The sequence below is a fragment of the Ruditapes philippinarum genome, unplaced genomic scaffold, assembly GCF_026571515.1.
Source record: "Ruditapes philippinarum isolate M1 unplaced genomic scaffold, ASM2657151v2 ctg617_1_1_1_1, whole genome shotgun sequence".
Taxonomy (NCBI): domain Eukaryota; kingdom Metazoa; phylum Mollusca; class Bivalvia; order Venerida; family Veneridae; genus Ruditapes; species Ruditapes philippinarum.
In genome coordinates, this window is record NW_026859650.1 from 414,219 (window position 1) to 431,083 (window position 16,865).

The 16,865-nt window shown below is 32.1% G+C and overlaps 1 protein-coding gene across 1 annotated transcript; it reads left to right on the forward strand.

The window, feature by feature from the left end:
* On the forward strand, positions 1-15,929 carry LOC132757362 (sodium/glucose cotransporter 4-like). Its single transcript, XM_060748618.1, has 15 exons — positions 1-159; positions 1,312-1,383; positions 1,947-2,051; positions 3,237-3,296; positions 4,347-4,451; positions 5,207-5,312; positions 5,680-5,760; positions 6,310-6,512; positions 6,946-7,081; positions 8,297-8,404; positions 8,934-9,084; positions 9,641-9,809; positions 13,697-13,912; positions 14,851-14,998; positions 15,542-15,929. The coding sequence occupies exons 1-15, from the start codon at positions 79-81 to the stop codon at positions 15,772-15,774; spliced, it is 1,974 nt and encodes a 657-aa protein (XP_060604601.1). The 5' UTR covers positions 1-78; the 3' UTR covers positions 15,775-15,929.
* The last annotated feature ends 936 nt before the right edge of the window (positions 15,930-16,865 follow it).

Sequence of the window (16,865 nt, forward strand, 5' to 3'; positions counted from 1 at the left end):
GTTTTTTGTAGCAGATAGCGGTATTACGGTGTTAACAAGGTGGTTGTGGCAGTATTATGTTATATCATTGTATTTAAAATGACTAAAGGACTAACACATTGGGCGGATATACTTACAACTGTTCTATACTTTGTCTTTGTTTTAGCTGTTGGACTGTGGGTAAGTTTAATTAATTAATATTGTCAAATAATGGCAGATAATAACATTCAGAATAATAATAATAATAATAATGATGATGATGATAATAATAATGATGATGATGATGATGATGGTGATGATGATGATGATGATGATGATGATGATAATAATAATAAGAACAATAATAATAACGATGATGATGATGATGATGATGATTATAATTATAATAATAATAATAAATGATGTATATTAATTTATAAATGGAATAATATGTAATGTATATTAATATATAAATGAATGATATGTAAAATTTTAATGTCTATTTCACTCAATCAGTGATAATGTACTTTGTCATGATTAACACGGGGGCGTTTGTTATAGTTTTATTTAAATCATACGTGTGCTATATTACGTATTCGGTTTTTATCCGGTCTTTGCGTAATGAACTGTATGTATGTAGGTTTTACGCGCCTCAAATCAAAGTGCTTAGAGTACTAGAAACAACAACAAAGTATGTGAGAGTCATGTGGAAAGGTATTTAGTGTTCATATGAAGGCCGGTCAATAACCTTGTGAGAGCAAGGTTCAACAGTCAAATTCAATTTCAACTTTTCAGTGGTAAAACACTTGTATAAAAGCCAAAACAATTCCGATAGCAATCAAATGGGGAATAACACTCGCTTCTTTGAAAATTACATTTCCTAGATACAACCATTATATCACGTATTTCGCAATGTATGTCAGTCACTTAAGATACATTTACAACTAATCGACCTAAATGAACATGTACTGTTATTTCAGAATTATGTCAATAATAAAATGTTTGACATAAGCCTGATTAGAACGTTGGAAATTGCCTCATCTTGAAATGCCAAACGATTTGTGAAATGCGGTCTCTACAACCTTGGCATTCGTAGCCGAGTGGTTAAGTAGCTGACTTAATACCACGTGCCCTTCAGAAACTTTGGATTATTGTATGTCAGGAAGCTAACCAGCTAGCTTACAGAATGTCGGAGGTCCTTACAATCTTCCTCCGCCAGTGAAGTTGTAAAATTGCCATATGACCTCTACTTTTTTGTTGCGAGGTAAAGCCCAACCGAAACCTTCTTCATGTTACGCTAGATCATTATAAATGTCAACATTTCTTTACATTATATAACATTTTAACTTACAGTCGATATGGCGAAGAAAAAAGGGAAATGTGGAAGGGTACTTTCTCGCCGGAAGAGCAATGCCATGGTTTGCTGTGCGTATCTTAAAAAGCATTTCAACCTATTCATTATTTTCAAAATATCTCTCGTGAATAATAACTCTCCACCCATTTAAAACATTACATACAATTAATAATGGACTATTACAGACAGCAAAATGGATGTATATATTGCATGTATTGTTTTAAACAAATCGTAATATTGCGTCTGTTGTAATGAGATTGTATGCAGATACTCAAAGCATAAAAAAATGATAACATTTCTATTTTTAGGATGTATAATAATTATAGTTTTAAAGTATGTTAGATATCATTTTAAAATAGTAGAGCTGATCGTTCAAAAATTTGCCATAAAGTAAGCAAACTGTATAAGTGGAAGCGAGCAAAAGATGATTAATCTATATGATCATAAATAACTCATCTGTATTCTATAAGGCCATGGAAACTTAAACAGGACATTAACAAGTTTTTTTAAACAAAGTGGTGGCACTTTTGTGGCTTAATAGTCCCTAAGGATAATAAAAAATCTTGGCTGAAAACCGAGCCGAAATGGCATCTAAATCATTTATACGATTATACGAAAATGCTGTTTGCGACAGGTTGGGGCGTCTATTTTTGGAAGCAACATTGGTAGCGAACATTTCATTGGCTTAGCCGGATCAGGTGCAGCTGCGGGAATTGTATTTGCGCTCTTTGAATGGATTGTGAGTATTACGTACTACGTACAACAATCTCTTGTTTCTTAAATTTGATAATTTAACTGATATTTCTTTCTGTCTTTTTTCTGTTCGGTTAACATTCCAAGATACATTCCTACATCACTTCCGTTTAGTCTGCCTTCACGACTTCCTCCTAATATATTCCTTTGTTTATGTAGATATCCTGTTTTATATCATGAATTTTGAATTTGATTTGAATCTTGAACTAATAATTAGACATTTATTCTTGACAGAAGGGATCTGTTAATGGTTATGAAGAAAATGCAATTCGCTCGGTTGCATATCCCCCCTCCACCTCCGAAACCGACTTAAAGCTATTCAGTCAAATAAAGAAAAGAGAGATTTTTTTCTGAACTTGCGTTAATCTTAATGCACACATGTTAAATTAGGACAATGATAATTATATTTAACATATCTCAAAATTATCTTTTTAAGTTGGCAGAGGTGTTACTTTAATTTTTACAAAAACAGATTCTTTTCAAGATTCAAATTGTATCATGGTTTTAGAATTTATCGCGAAAGATCTTTTGAAAATGTTATAGGCACATTATGCCTCAAAAACAAATAAATTTCTACTTCTTTAGAAAGGCAAATAATTATGAATTGTATAATGTTTCGACAATGGTTTAGGAGGATGTTAGATGCTTCTTACGTGACGAAAGTCGCGTTTAATGGGGAAATAATTTATTATAAAAATAGCATAATGTTTACAAAGTAATAGTATTATGACTTCCATACAAAATGCTAAACCACTATTGTATCTATTTATGTTTAAAAGGCAACAAAAGAAACATTTATGTTTATTGGCCAATATAAACTATAATAGCGCACTAAAAGGGAAAGCTTTTGAGAAGAAAAAAACTAAAAGCATTTCTGTGGCATAAACAATATGGGGCTTTAAAACTCTTAGACATTTAGGTTTTCATTTTAGCTTATTATATGAATTAGGGAATAAACAGTGTGTGCAATAAAATAATTAAAGGAAAACAACAACATGTCAATCATTCTAATCATTTAAAATTGTGACATCAAACTGATATAATTTTGATAAAGGAAGAACAGTCAGGTGAGAAAATATGCTAGAGAATAATTTTATAGGTAAAAAAAACACACACACAAAAACGAAGAACATAATGACATTTCCTGCATATAATTTACTATATCTTTCAGCCAGCATTGCTTATCCAAGTGCTTTCCTGGTTTTTTCTGCCTGTCTTCATATCGGCGGGGGTGAGTAATTTTCTTGACGTTTTATATATCAGAATATTCCAATTATTTTCTTCGTAGTAGATTCAGGGTGGAATAACAACCAAACACACTGTTTGTCTGTATATACGTAATGATATTTGATGCGTTCAAAGAAAATCAGAAACACTTGCTGGTGGTTTGCTTTTGATCAACTGTTATTTCAAGTGCACTGCAGTCTATTTCCTCATTTTGATTCGAGCGTTTTATAAATATACAAAGATACATGTACACTTATATAACTATTAGTACATACATTTTTTGTATAATTGGTTTGTTTTAAGATATGCTATGTCATAATCATTGGAAAACGAAAATAGTCAGACTTGTCTTTTGAATTGTTTTTTATTAGAACTAACTTAATTATTCAATATTGAAAATGTATTGAAAATGTATATTGATCAATGTATTACAACATGTAAGTCAAAATAAAAGTATGTTCTGTTATGTTCTGAAAGAGGATATATTAAATGATAAAATTACATAAACAAGAAACATTAGCTTTTAATTTCATCATTGCTCTTCATTTAATTGCATGTAACATTTAAAACGAAATAAAAAATGAAAAAACATAAATGAAATAATAAATTAAGAAAAGTAAATTAAAGTAAGCAAGTAGATAGACGTATAAAAAAGTAAAGTAAAGTAAGGTAAGAGGTAAGGTAAGGTAAGGTAAGGTAAGGTTATGAAAGGTAAGGTAAAAGCAAAGTAAAGTAATAAAAATAGCAACATTTTCGTTCTATATTATTCAGGTTATTTGTAATTTAATTTGAATATTTTTTAAAGAAATAATTTACTAGATTTATCAAAACAAACAATCGAAATACTGATATCATGCTTATTTTGGAAAACAACGGAGCTGGAAATGATATTCATCTTCAACACTAGGAGAACAAAGTTTACAATCTCGTTCGTATTTACAATAACAAGAATTTATTTTTTGTATTTAGAAAAATTTATGACTAGTTGACGTGAAAGAATCATTTTAGTATGTTTTGGCAACAACAATAAAATAATCTTCCAATTATTTTATAGGTGTATACGTTGCCAGAGTATATGCAGAAAAGGTTTGGTCGGGAGCGCTTAAGGATTTACCTCAGTGGACTTGCATTATTTCTACACATCATCAGCCGGTTGTCGGTATAAACATAATATATACAAAAATATCAGTTTAAAATGGGACAATTAAACGGTCTGATAAAAAATGCATATATTTTTATGTAATTATGTAATGGGTATCGTTATATTTAACAAAAGATGTCACTTAAGCCGCCGAATATATATTTTTTACAATAAGAAACATATTTTAATTATCTAATCCAAGACTGCTATATGGTACCAATCAATCGGAACATCATCGACTATTATTTATAATTCGGAGACTGAGAGAAAAAGCCGAAAAGTTGCGGCTTCATCACACACTACACCATGTAATTTCATTGCAGCACATACATGTAAACATATTATAAAAATGATAAGCATATAACAAAAAGCAAATGGATTTGGCAACAAGGTTTATCAACATTAGATATGACGTTTTATACGGCTTGTCGAAAGGTCGGTCTTCCATCTTCAGAATTCGTGAAAAACATGGCGGCCAGAAACGGACAAAAACTCATTTACTGCTAAACATTGAGAACATTAGCATAACTGGGACCTGAAATCCCAGCAATGTGCATGTATATATATTTTGAATATGACAATAAGGGATGAGGATTTATTGTAATCAAAGTTTTTAATGCATATACTTAAAAACTACATACATCTAGATTCCATTCTGACTAAGGTTCAGGACTACTTAAGTTATGTATTGCAATACGTAGCGTTATTTAGGAGCTGAATTTTTAATCACATTGATCTAGATTTGTAATGAATATATAATTTATTCTCTTCAGGCGACAATATTTTCTGGGGCTGTGTATGTCCAACTTGCGCTAGGTTGGAATATGTACCCTTCCATTATTGGACTTCTGTTCATAACTGCAATATTCACAATACTTGGTATTTAAACATTAATCAAATAATATTTTCTTTCACACAAAACTTTGCAGTAATTCTCGGACCATAATACAAATGCACACTTAAATTGTGGTTTAAAGTAATTAATGAACCTGCCGTAACATGTAGTTGAAATTCGATTGTTTTGAGTAGTTAACTATTTGTTGTTCTTACAGAACTGCGTTAGTGCCGTTAGAAATATACCTAAATAATAAAGTATTATATAGTTTTGTTCCAGTTATGCAATGGTGTTTGAAGCAAATATTGTTTTTAAACATCTAAGATTTGAAATAACAAAAAGCTTTTAAAATTGTCTTTAAATTTTAACGGTTTATCCGGCATGTATCTTTTGTTTTATTGTAATTTAAAGGCGGTCTAACAGCCGTTATGTACACAGACACGGCACAATCCATTATAATGGTTATTGGATCTTTCGTTGTTCTTGGAATAAGTAAGTATATCAATTAAATATTGTATATCTTTTGTATATTTATCAGGTACATCAGCATTATTTTTGCCTATTAAAATAGATAAAACAATAAATTGCATCCTTAAAAGCACACATATACTTGATGTAAATCATCTAAAAATATATGTAACTAACTAATATATATTTTAATTTCTATGAAATTAACAACAATTATACTCATAGTAGGGGAGACTTTTGGGCGGCCGCCACCCATCGTCTAATAGGAAGCGCTATGACGGAGAAATTGGACACCAAAACGTTCTATTTTAAAATGTATAAGATAACTGAACATTGACGGCTCTAAATCTCCTTTTCTCTTTCTTTTTTATGTAAATGACGCACATTGTTATAACATGAGAATTGGTGCAAATCAAGATACAATCTAAAAACAATCTGCTCTTCTTTAAATGGTATTCAATATTGAGAATATTTAGAACCATTGCTGTCATTAAAAATATGCTACCTGATTATGTCGCAATGAAATTAGAAAAATATTAGAATAAGTATATGTTGGCCATTTTGTGTTACAAGGTTTGGACAAAATTGGTGGATATGAGAATTTAGAGGCAGAATATCAAAAAGCAATTCCTTCAGTGCAACTGCCAAATTCTACATGTGGTATACCACGTGACGATGCTTTTCATGCCCTCCGTGGTCTTGATGCAGATTACCCTTGGCCTTCCATGCTTCTACAGTGTGCAATTGCCTCGGCTTGGTACTGGGTTTGTGACCAGGTGCTTTTTCTATCACTTTATTATAAGTTATAAGTATTAAAGTAAGTAAAGCAAGTTTTAGAACGCTGGTATGTGACTGGTACGTTTTGTACTTTAACTAACTCGCACATAACGCAAACGCATCTACACACATGCTTACATGGGACACTAGATAATTTATTGTTAACTTGTCACAATTAGTGCATATTACTTCGATTTTAGATTTTATAAAGAAACCTGACAAAACATTCATTATTTGAAAATTACATTGCATATTTTTGGATTGTCCTTAAAAATAAACACCAAAATATGAAAGAAATCCATTACCTTTATTTAAGTTTTGGTGATCCAAGATACATAACTCTCTTTAGATACAAACGTTTTATAGGAATTTGACATGATTCGGTGAAATTGTATAAAAAACAAAACGTTTAACGAACGCTGTTGTTGACAGATAATGGTACAAAGATGCCTTGCCGCCAAAAATATCAGTCATGCTAAAGGTGGAACGCTTCTTGGGGGCTTTCTCAAAATTCTTCCTCTCTTTATAATGATGATACCCGGTATGATCAGCAGGTGCCTGTATCCAGGTAATCGTTTTATACAGTTTTCCCTATATGCATCATTAAACAGTAAACGCAGTAGATATTTTAGTATCTAGGTTAGGTATTATTACAGTTTTGTCTATCTAGATCGAAATGGTACCCGAAGTAGAGCTTTTTGCGTACTAGGAAATCTTGTTTTATATAGTTTTTCGTCTTTCTACATCGAAATGGTAAACGTAGAAGATTTCTGAATGTAGGTTCGCTATTTTATACAGTTTTGTCTATTTACATCGAAATTGTACTCGTAGTAGAGCTCATTTGTTCAGTTGTGTCTACCTACATCAAAAAAGGCAAAAGCAGTTGATTTATTATATGTAGGTAGGCTTTTTTGAAAGATCGAAATGGTGCACGTTGAAGAGTTTTGTGCGTAGGTACTCTATACAGTTTTTTCTACCTACATCAAAATGGCAAACGTAGTAGATTTTTGTATCTTGGTGGGCTATTTTATACAATTTTGTATTTACAGTCAAAGTAGAGTTTTTTTACCTATGTAAGCTATTTTTACAGTTTTGTCTATATATATTGAAATTATACTTTTAGTAGAGCTTTTTGCGTAGGTAACCTTATTTTATACAATTTTGTCTATGTACATCAAAACGGTAAACGTATTAGATTTTTGTATCTAGGTGGGCTATTTTATACAATTTGTATTTACACATCGAAATTGTAATCTAAGTACAGCTTTTTGCGTAAGTAACATTAGTTTATACAATGTATATACATCGAAATGGTAAACCTAGTAAATTTCAGTATCTATGTGGGCTACTTCACACTTTTGTCTACCTACATCTAAATTGCACTCGTAGGAGAGTTTTGTGCCTAGGTAATCTTATTTTATACTTTTTTGTCTACCTAAAACAAAATAGCAAACGAAGTATATTCATAATATCTAGGTAGGCTATTCTTACATATCAAAATCGTACTAAGTTAGATATGCTAATACATTTATTATTTATGTTTGCAGCGGAACTTGTTTTATTCTCCTGATTAATTATACCTTATCACGCACGTATCACTTTTCTTAACACTAGCGAGGTCAAACTGAAATGGCTTTTTTCCGTATGTTCATGCTATATTATAAATAGAAAATCAATTCTGCGTGAATCACGGGTCATCTAAGTTTCTTTAAGTTTTAAAGCATGGCTATCTTTTTTCGATATACTCTGTTAGTTGATGTTTTTATTTCATTTTACCCTCTAGACGATGTGGCATGTGCCGACCCTGAAATATGTAAATCTGTGTGTGACAATGCTGCCGGGTGTTCGAACATTGCATACCCGAAGCTCGTGATTGAGATTCTACCTAAAGGTTTGATTAATTGGAACATTGTTCCATTGTAATTAAATTGTTATTTTAATCATGTACAACAATGATGAATATTATACATGTATATCAAACGCAAGTTGCAAGACAGACGGCATACAAGAACGGAACCAGACAAAAACATTATAAAGAAAAATTAATACTCGTAAACAGAAACACATAGGTGCTTCTTACCGAAGAACTGTTATTTAAGTTCTGGAGGCTAGTTCAAGAAACATGTACATATCTTCATCCCAGTGCAGTGTGTAAAACAAGCATTACAGTGGCAGTCACATTTTTTTTTTTGAAGATTTTTAGTAATTTTAATTGTAGGTGGAATCGAATTTGCGAACGTGATTTTGTCAAAATTTCAAACAATTAAAATAACACTTTTATATTGGTTTATTGCTTTGGATTATTTTGTTTATTTATTACTCAAATTTTTAGCGCACGTAGCCTCATTATAGCGGTGGTACTTTCAGTTACTGTGAATTATTTCTTCCGATTATTGTGCTTAATTCCTACTCATTTTAAGGCGCACGTGGCCTCATTATGGCGGTGATGCTGTCAGCTATTGTGACGTCATTGACGTCAATATTTAACAGCTCTAGCACGGTTTTCACGATGGATATATGGAGACGATTCCGACCTAAAGCTCACCAAAGAGAACTGTTACTTGTTGGAAGGTACAGTCAATGCACACATTTTAAAAATTCATACCTTATTTGCAACTATTATATATATAAATAGATGTAAGGTTACACGAACATTAAAAAATCAACATAAGCAACAGCCCTCCCCATCAAGTCGAAGTTTTATATAACATAATTATTTATATTATATATATTATGTATATTTTACATTTAATTACGTTATACAAGAGATAAATACATACTGGTACTTAATCTACATTATCTGATTAGGTAAGTGAATCTTACAAGAATGGCATCTATATGACTACTTGTATATGTTAATTTAGATAATATCGTAACATATCATATCATGTCATGTCATGTAATATCATATCATGTCATGTAATATCATATCATGTCATATCATGTCATACCGGGTATCATATCATGGCAATAATATATCATATTACATAATTCTATTTTACACTTCAGTATATTATATGCATTGTATATTATGCCAAAAAAACAGGACCTAATTTTGCGTGTCACAAGCTATCAAACTCTTTATGAAGTTATTTATGTAGGTCTTTAAAAAACATTGTCATTTCAGAGCATACATTATAGTCCTGTGTATACTGACAATATTATGGATACCTGTTGTCAAGGCAGCACAAGGGGGACAACTCTTCAGTTACATGGTTGTTGTCGAAGGTTTTATTACAGCTCCATTGCCAATATTGTTTGGCCTCGTTGTATTCTGGAATAGAACAACAGAACAGGTTAGTATTGTTGCGGATTTACGCCATGTCATTTCAATTGTCGTAATGTCGCCTTTTTGCTTTCCCGCCTCGAGAACGCGAAAATGCGATAACACAAAGTTGGACTTCGTATCTTTGTGTTTTTTCATTCTTGTGACAGAAAAGCGGATTTACGACATGGCGGAAAACAGCCACCATAGTTTAGCCAAAAAGCTTACTGACTTTGTGTAATAGATTGCCCTGCTTTAAATACAGAACTGTCCATAAGTATGTAGTCTATGCCTAATGAAAGTCCATCGGCCCGTAAGGGCACAAAATGCAGCTTTCGCTGTCGAGTACGGACCCCGGACATGTCACCAGTAATGGCCTTTAAGAGTTAATTTAGATAGTTTACCTCCATGCAATTTCAAAAGAGTATTAGCCAAAGATATGAATTTTGAGCCAAAAGTAGGTCACTGTACGGCGGTCAGTGAGAACCTAAATGTACTGTAGTAGTACTGTCCATAGGTTTAAAGGGATTTCAATTTAAACCGTCATTTAAAGCCTAAGCAGAGTGCGGATTGGCCTGTCTCTTTATATGTGGAAAAGGGTCCAGAGCAGATGATGTCTTCAATAAGAGTTGTGAAAAAAATGGCATACCCGGTCAAATAGGATGTTTGCGTTTATGATATATATTGAAAGGGAGAAATAAACGGTACCTGACAGAGAACGCGAGTTATGAACAGATCTAAGTTACTTAATTACTCTAAGTTGAATCACCGACCATCTACGTATATCTTTGAGGAAGGCAAACTTTGTCACGAACGAGCACTTGAGTAAAACCCCCAAATCTCCCTGACAGTTGAATAGTTTACTCACTTGTTCATTGCATGAATCAAACTTATAGCTGCGAGGGCCTAAAGATTCTAAGTCACTCGGTCACGAAGGTCCCCTTTTATTTTCTTAAACAAAATGTTCAAAAATGTCTCATTCATTTGCTCACTGATGACATTTTTCTACATATGATTATCTGTAGAAATAGTGTCACAATCAAACATAACATGATAGTAGCACGTGATGAATTAGGTTGTTTTTGTTATGTTTTTAAATTTGTTCCCACCGACAAAAAAGTGCTTACACTAAAGTATTCAAAACATACTCCTTAACAGGGAAGCAGTTCAAAATTAGCATGCGCAATCATAGTCAAGTTGCAATATTTAATAGGCCTCAAATAATTATGTTTTAATTTTTCTTCGGCCAAGATATCATTTAATTATATCAAGGTCTCCAAATTGTTATGTTTGTACTTCAATTCAATGTCATACTTTCAAGGATTCGCGAACGTTTGTAAATACAATATATATGTAAATTTAAATATATGCCAAATCACACTGTATTACCGGCGCCAGTGATAACAGATTGCTAAAGAGATGACAGAAATCTTAATTGTATTTTTATTAAGTAGGTTAAACTTGGACTTACTTGGTTGGTACATATTGACGAAAATAAGGTCCATTTTATTTCTATAGACTTACTTAATGGACTGGAGATACTATACCGTAATTCTGGACTCGTTTTCCCATTTCATAAAGTATTTTGAGCGGGTTAAAAAATTCGAGCCTCGGCAAAATCCATGATTATCTTTTCATTTGCTCAAAATAATTATCTCAAGTTTGAAATAAATGAAAGGATTTCATGTAAAACACAAAAAATCATCACCTAGGGTCACGCATGCAAAATTTCTTTTCTTGAGAATGTTACTGGCGTCCAAACTTGCACGGTCGAAGTGCAAATGCTGCATTTGTAGACAGACATGTATTTTCGAGGCTGCCGGTGATGACAGAAATATGCTATGAAAGTCACTAACATTCTGACAAAAACTAAGATCACTCTTGATTACTTTCTTTATTCTTATCGTCGTTTTAACCACAATTTAGACATTAAACGATTATTTTTAATATTTTTCTCATGACAAAAAATGCTTTAATTTCTATTTCCCTAAATCTTTTTATTGTTGGTGTCCTGTAATAGTTTCCAAAAAAGATACTGATTGGCAAATTACCTGAACCATCTTTTGTGTCTTGCTATCGCATGGCAAAATAGCACAGATATAGTTATTTAATAATTTGTATGGAAGTCAAAATACCACTTTGTTTACATTTTGCTACTTTTATAACAAATAAATTTACATTCAGTGACGCATGTTCTTTATTATAACCATCAGACATACAAAAAACTATTATTTAAACATTATAAAAACTCATGTTTACCCTATCGTAGGGAGGTAAAACTTATTTGATTCTAAAGCATATATAATGTGCCTTTAATATTAACAAAGTGCTACATTCATGACATTCGATGCATATAAAACGTATTTAAAGGGATATTCAGGCAAAATAATGACAAAAATATTAAAATGATCTCAAGTTCTCAAATCACGCTAAAATGACTTTTCTTGAAGTTTCAGCATGTATTTCTGTTTAAATTCTTAATATTTTGGGTTTGAAGCGTAAATATATCTATATAATATTATGTTGAACAAAATTTAGACGCCAATAGAATCACCAAATAGTTTTAAAACAAGTCAGGTGACTTGAACAAACCTAACAGATATTGTGGATATTGTATGATTAAAACAAGCCCAAGTCATTCATTTGACATGTTCAATAACGTTTCCAGAGTTCACTTTGACAACTATTGTGAAATGCTAGCGCTCTAACCTGATCCACGCGGGTCAAGTTAGGAAACCACCATTTTATTCTTTATATGGAGAAAAAATTTTTTCCTTTGACTGTCTAATATATTTATTTTGAGGGCATTTACAAAATAATGAATGAAAACTTCAAAAATAAGAAATGAAAATTTTGCTGTGTCTCCCTGTAAGGTAGAAATAAAATAATTATGTAACGTGTATATACGAAAAATGAGAAGTAATAAATATGTAAACTCAAGATTTTCCTAGAAATTATATATATTACATGATTCCCGGTGGTTTATAGAAAAATATCAGTGAAATACAAAACTGATAATTTCACTGTTTTGAATTTAAGCCCCTTATGTTGTGTCAGTGAAATACCAGTGTTCACAGTACTGGAAACCAATAAAATAGAGAAAAACAGAATCCCTAAAGAAAGTCCAACACAACAAAATTGAAAATGCTGCAGTATGGAACGCCTGGACTGTCTTATGTGTAGAATGACTGATATACATGGTTAAATGTCATTCTATTGTCTCCGAGATACAATATGCTGGGTCAAAATCCCAATATACTGGGTGGAAATCCAAATGCGCTCAGTTATTGAAGTGTAATGTTGTGTGCTGATTACATTTTATTCAGTCAAGTCAATGTATTGTCGGGTGCATTAGTCGTTCTGTTCAGTTCTTAAAACAAACAGGCATGTGGTAACACAATTATGTTGAGTTAAAAAGATATGTTGTAGGGTGTGACAGTTATTATGTTCGGTTAAAATAGCTCTTTTCATCATGTTCAACCATGAAAATAAACAGTTGAGTGGTAATATCATTTCGTTTGGCTGCGGCAGTGTATTATTGGGTGATACTTTTATTATTTTCAGTTGCAATGACATGCTGTTGGGTGCTTAATTCCTTCAAGAAGAATTGATATTTCTAAGGAGTAACTGGTCAATACAAAATGTATTAGTTTTGAAACTCATTATTGCTGATTTTGCTTTCGCATTTTCATATTTTATATAAACAGCTTGAAATAAGTTATGCACAACCGCCTTTTTGCCTCAATTTTGATATGACCACAACTAAAATTTTAAATTTTATTTGGGCAATGAAACGAACCACCTGAAGTCAACAAACAAGCTCTGCATGCACCAAGAATGGCAAAATGGTACAGGACTTTTGTATTGCTTGCCATACATTGATAACTGCTTGTTTTATTTCTACGTTTCATATTGTAGGGTGCCTTTTATGGAATAGTGATAGCTAATGTATGTGGCATAATTAGACTTATACTAGAGGTAGTATACCCTGTCCCAAACTGTGGCGAGGAGGACAATAGACCTGCGTTTCTATCTAAAATACACAGCTTTTACTACTCCGAGATGATTATGCTTTTACAATTTGTGCTCACAGTTGTGATCAGTTTGTGCACAAAACCTTTGCCAGAGGAACAGGTATCGAAGTGTCAGGCTTTATTAATATTTTGAGTTCTTTTTAGACATATTTTTTTTAATATTTCTTTTTATTTTAACCACTGTCGAGTTCCCGGAACTAGCCAGTATTGATGTTGTAAGAAGAAATATTGTTGTAACCCTTGTATGGCTTAAAACCTGCCCTTACCATTGAGGAATAGATATTGTACAGGACTTTGAAACCATTTGTTAATGTAAGACACACGTGTATACATGAATATTATTGGAAGTATATTTCGGATATATAAAATATTATAATCTGGAGTCATATTGAAACAGCTAAAATGGCAACTTGTTCTTCAAGAACGAAATATGTTTTGACTTCGTCTGGTAAACTAACAATATCAAAATGAACTCTGTATAATTTCCATGTTTGATAAATGCTTTCATTTTTCAATACTTGTTTGTATGTCTTAAACATGCATGATTTGAAGCATCAAACGTAAATGTATTTGAATTATAGTTCTTTATTGGTGTATGGGCCGGTTGCCTTATGACCCGATAAATTTTTGTTTGTTCGTACACTAAGAGTAGGAAATATATCTTGCTATGCTCTAAAACAAATCCACTGTATAATATTGGCCGGACATACTTATTAAGTTATACTCGGCTAATTTCCTCCGCACTGCCACGGAAATTGAACTCAGAAAATGTGATGATTGATAACCGTAGGCTGTTTGATTGAGTCTGTTCATGAGAGACGGTAATAAATGCTGTATCAAAGACAAACAGATAAAAAGATTAAATTTAACTCAGGTCCGGTGTCGCGTAATTATCACACGCGTGGTAATATTTCGCCCGTGTGATTAATTCGCGACACCGCATTTCGGAACAGCAGCATTTACATAATTAAAGCAAACAAAATAACGCGATATCAAAGGACAAAAGACGGTATTTAATTAACGCCATGTTTCTTTTAGATACGAGGAACAACATGGTCGACTCGCATACGTGCTGACTTATGTTCCGCAGACAAAGATGTTATTGCAGAGCAGAATAAACTAGTGGATGACCATGTCAATATTGAACTTGACGTTAGTAAAGAGTCTGGGAAAACTCTTATGGAAGGTTTGTAAAACATAGTGTAAAAAGTTCTTAAATTACACATATGTCATAAATACTCGTGCATCAGTCTATATGAGCTGGTTATTGTATATTTGACATTGGTTTCAGAAAAGTCTTGCATGCAGCTTTGTTTCCCTACTAACAGTTTTAAATTTAAACCATTTATCGTGTCTTCGACTTTCACATTTTGAAACAACTACACGACAAATATAGGGCGTCGATACGAAGATTTCTACTCGACGGCATGATAATTCTGCAGAAGAAAATTTCATGTCTTCGCCTATTAAAATATCGTTATTTCGCCTAAAATATATCATGTCTTCGTGTCGATGCCCGGTAACAGATAATGACAGAAAGCAGCCACCATAGCTAATTACCGTATACCAATATACGGAATGTGTACCGTGGGTTTCGACGATATAGAAAACTGTTGAAGACAATGTATGGAAAATAAACGGAACATTTCCAAATTTAGGCTGTCTCATTGGACGAAAAAGTAGGTCAAAGACTAAACTTATTTTGACCAATGTGTATGTTATTTTCCAGAAATTATTGTTGATGAACAGTCATCGGACACAACAGAGAAGTCTGGAATTTGCTCACGTCTATACCAGCATCTATTTGGTCTATCAGCCAACAATAATACTGCGATTGACATAAGTTTAAAGGACAGAAAAACGTTCTTAAAGGAAACATCAAAAGCGGTTGTAGCAGTCAACAATTCGTTGGCAATTATATTGGTAGCAACCGTTTGTTTTCTAATTGGATATTATAGATAATATTCATATTCTTTCACCTATGAATTGCCATACTCGCAAAGTATTCGTTAACTTGTTAATTTATCTTATTTATCAATTGATTAAAGATATGTGTTTAAAAATGTCTTTTTTTGCATTATATGTTGTCAAAGTTGCATGTTTTTTTTATTTATGATTAATTAAAAAATATTTTGAAATCACTTTTTTTGCAAAGTTGCATGTATTATCGTATAAATAATTTAATAGAAATATTAAAATAAAATATTTGTGTTTTTTTTTCCATTATAAATTCAAATAAGCATTTTTATTGATAATTTATTAAAATATTTTGAAATGTCTTTTATACTTTATATAGTCATTGCCGAATGTATTTTATTCATAACTGATAAAAAAATCGAAAATGTCTTTTGTCTTGTTTATTAAAATTTATCATGAGTATTAATGGTTGTGTAAATGATTTAACGAAAATAAAATCAGGAATTATTTAGTATTAAACTACATTTACGAAACTTCATGTATATTTTTCACTATGCAGAAACTGGCTTTATTTTCAATTTGTCATTGTCGAGAGCTGTTATGCACATCTAATATTTTTGTTTTGCCATTCAAGAACAAAATGCATTTGTTAAATGAAGCAAATCGTATACGTGATGTTTTTTCTTTCAATGCTATTGGGATTAATGTTTAAAATATCAATTTTTGTAATTCTGTTATACAAGTTTGAACTCTTAGCCTTCTACTGGCAACATATTGTAGCCACGTGACCAGTTCAGACAAAAAAAAACGGCAGTTCCGTGCCGTCCAATCATCGTCTGCAGCGTTCGCTTTTTAGTCTGTACATCTTTTGTAATTTTACCTAAAATAATTAATGGTTCTGTCCAGATTGGAAGATGGACCAGGCCATTTCAGATATTTAGCATAGGAAGGGTTGATATATGCAATTGATGGCTGAATTGAAATCATGTCAAATTATATCTTACACCATCAATACTCTGATGTTTCAAATGTGCTCCTAAAGCAGTCACATGTTCTTAGAGTGCTTGTGGCATATGCCATTCAGAATCCTAAAGCAAAATGAATGAATGTTACGCCTGGGTTATATGAAATTACCT

Coding starts and splice junctions, on each gene's coding strand:
- LOC132757362 (XM_060748618.1), top strand. CDS start 79: ATGACTAAAGGACTAACACATTGGGCGGATATACTTACAACTGTTCTA. Junction 5,313..5,679: donor TGCAATATTCACAATACTTG/GTATTTAAACAT, acceptor TGTAATTTAAAG/GCGGTCTAACAGCCGTTATG. Junction 9,810..13,696: donor GGAATAGAACAACAGAACAG/GTTAGTATTGTT, acceptor TTCATATTGTAG/GGTGCCTTTTATGGAATAGT.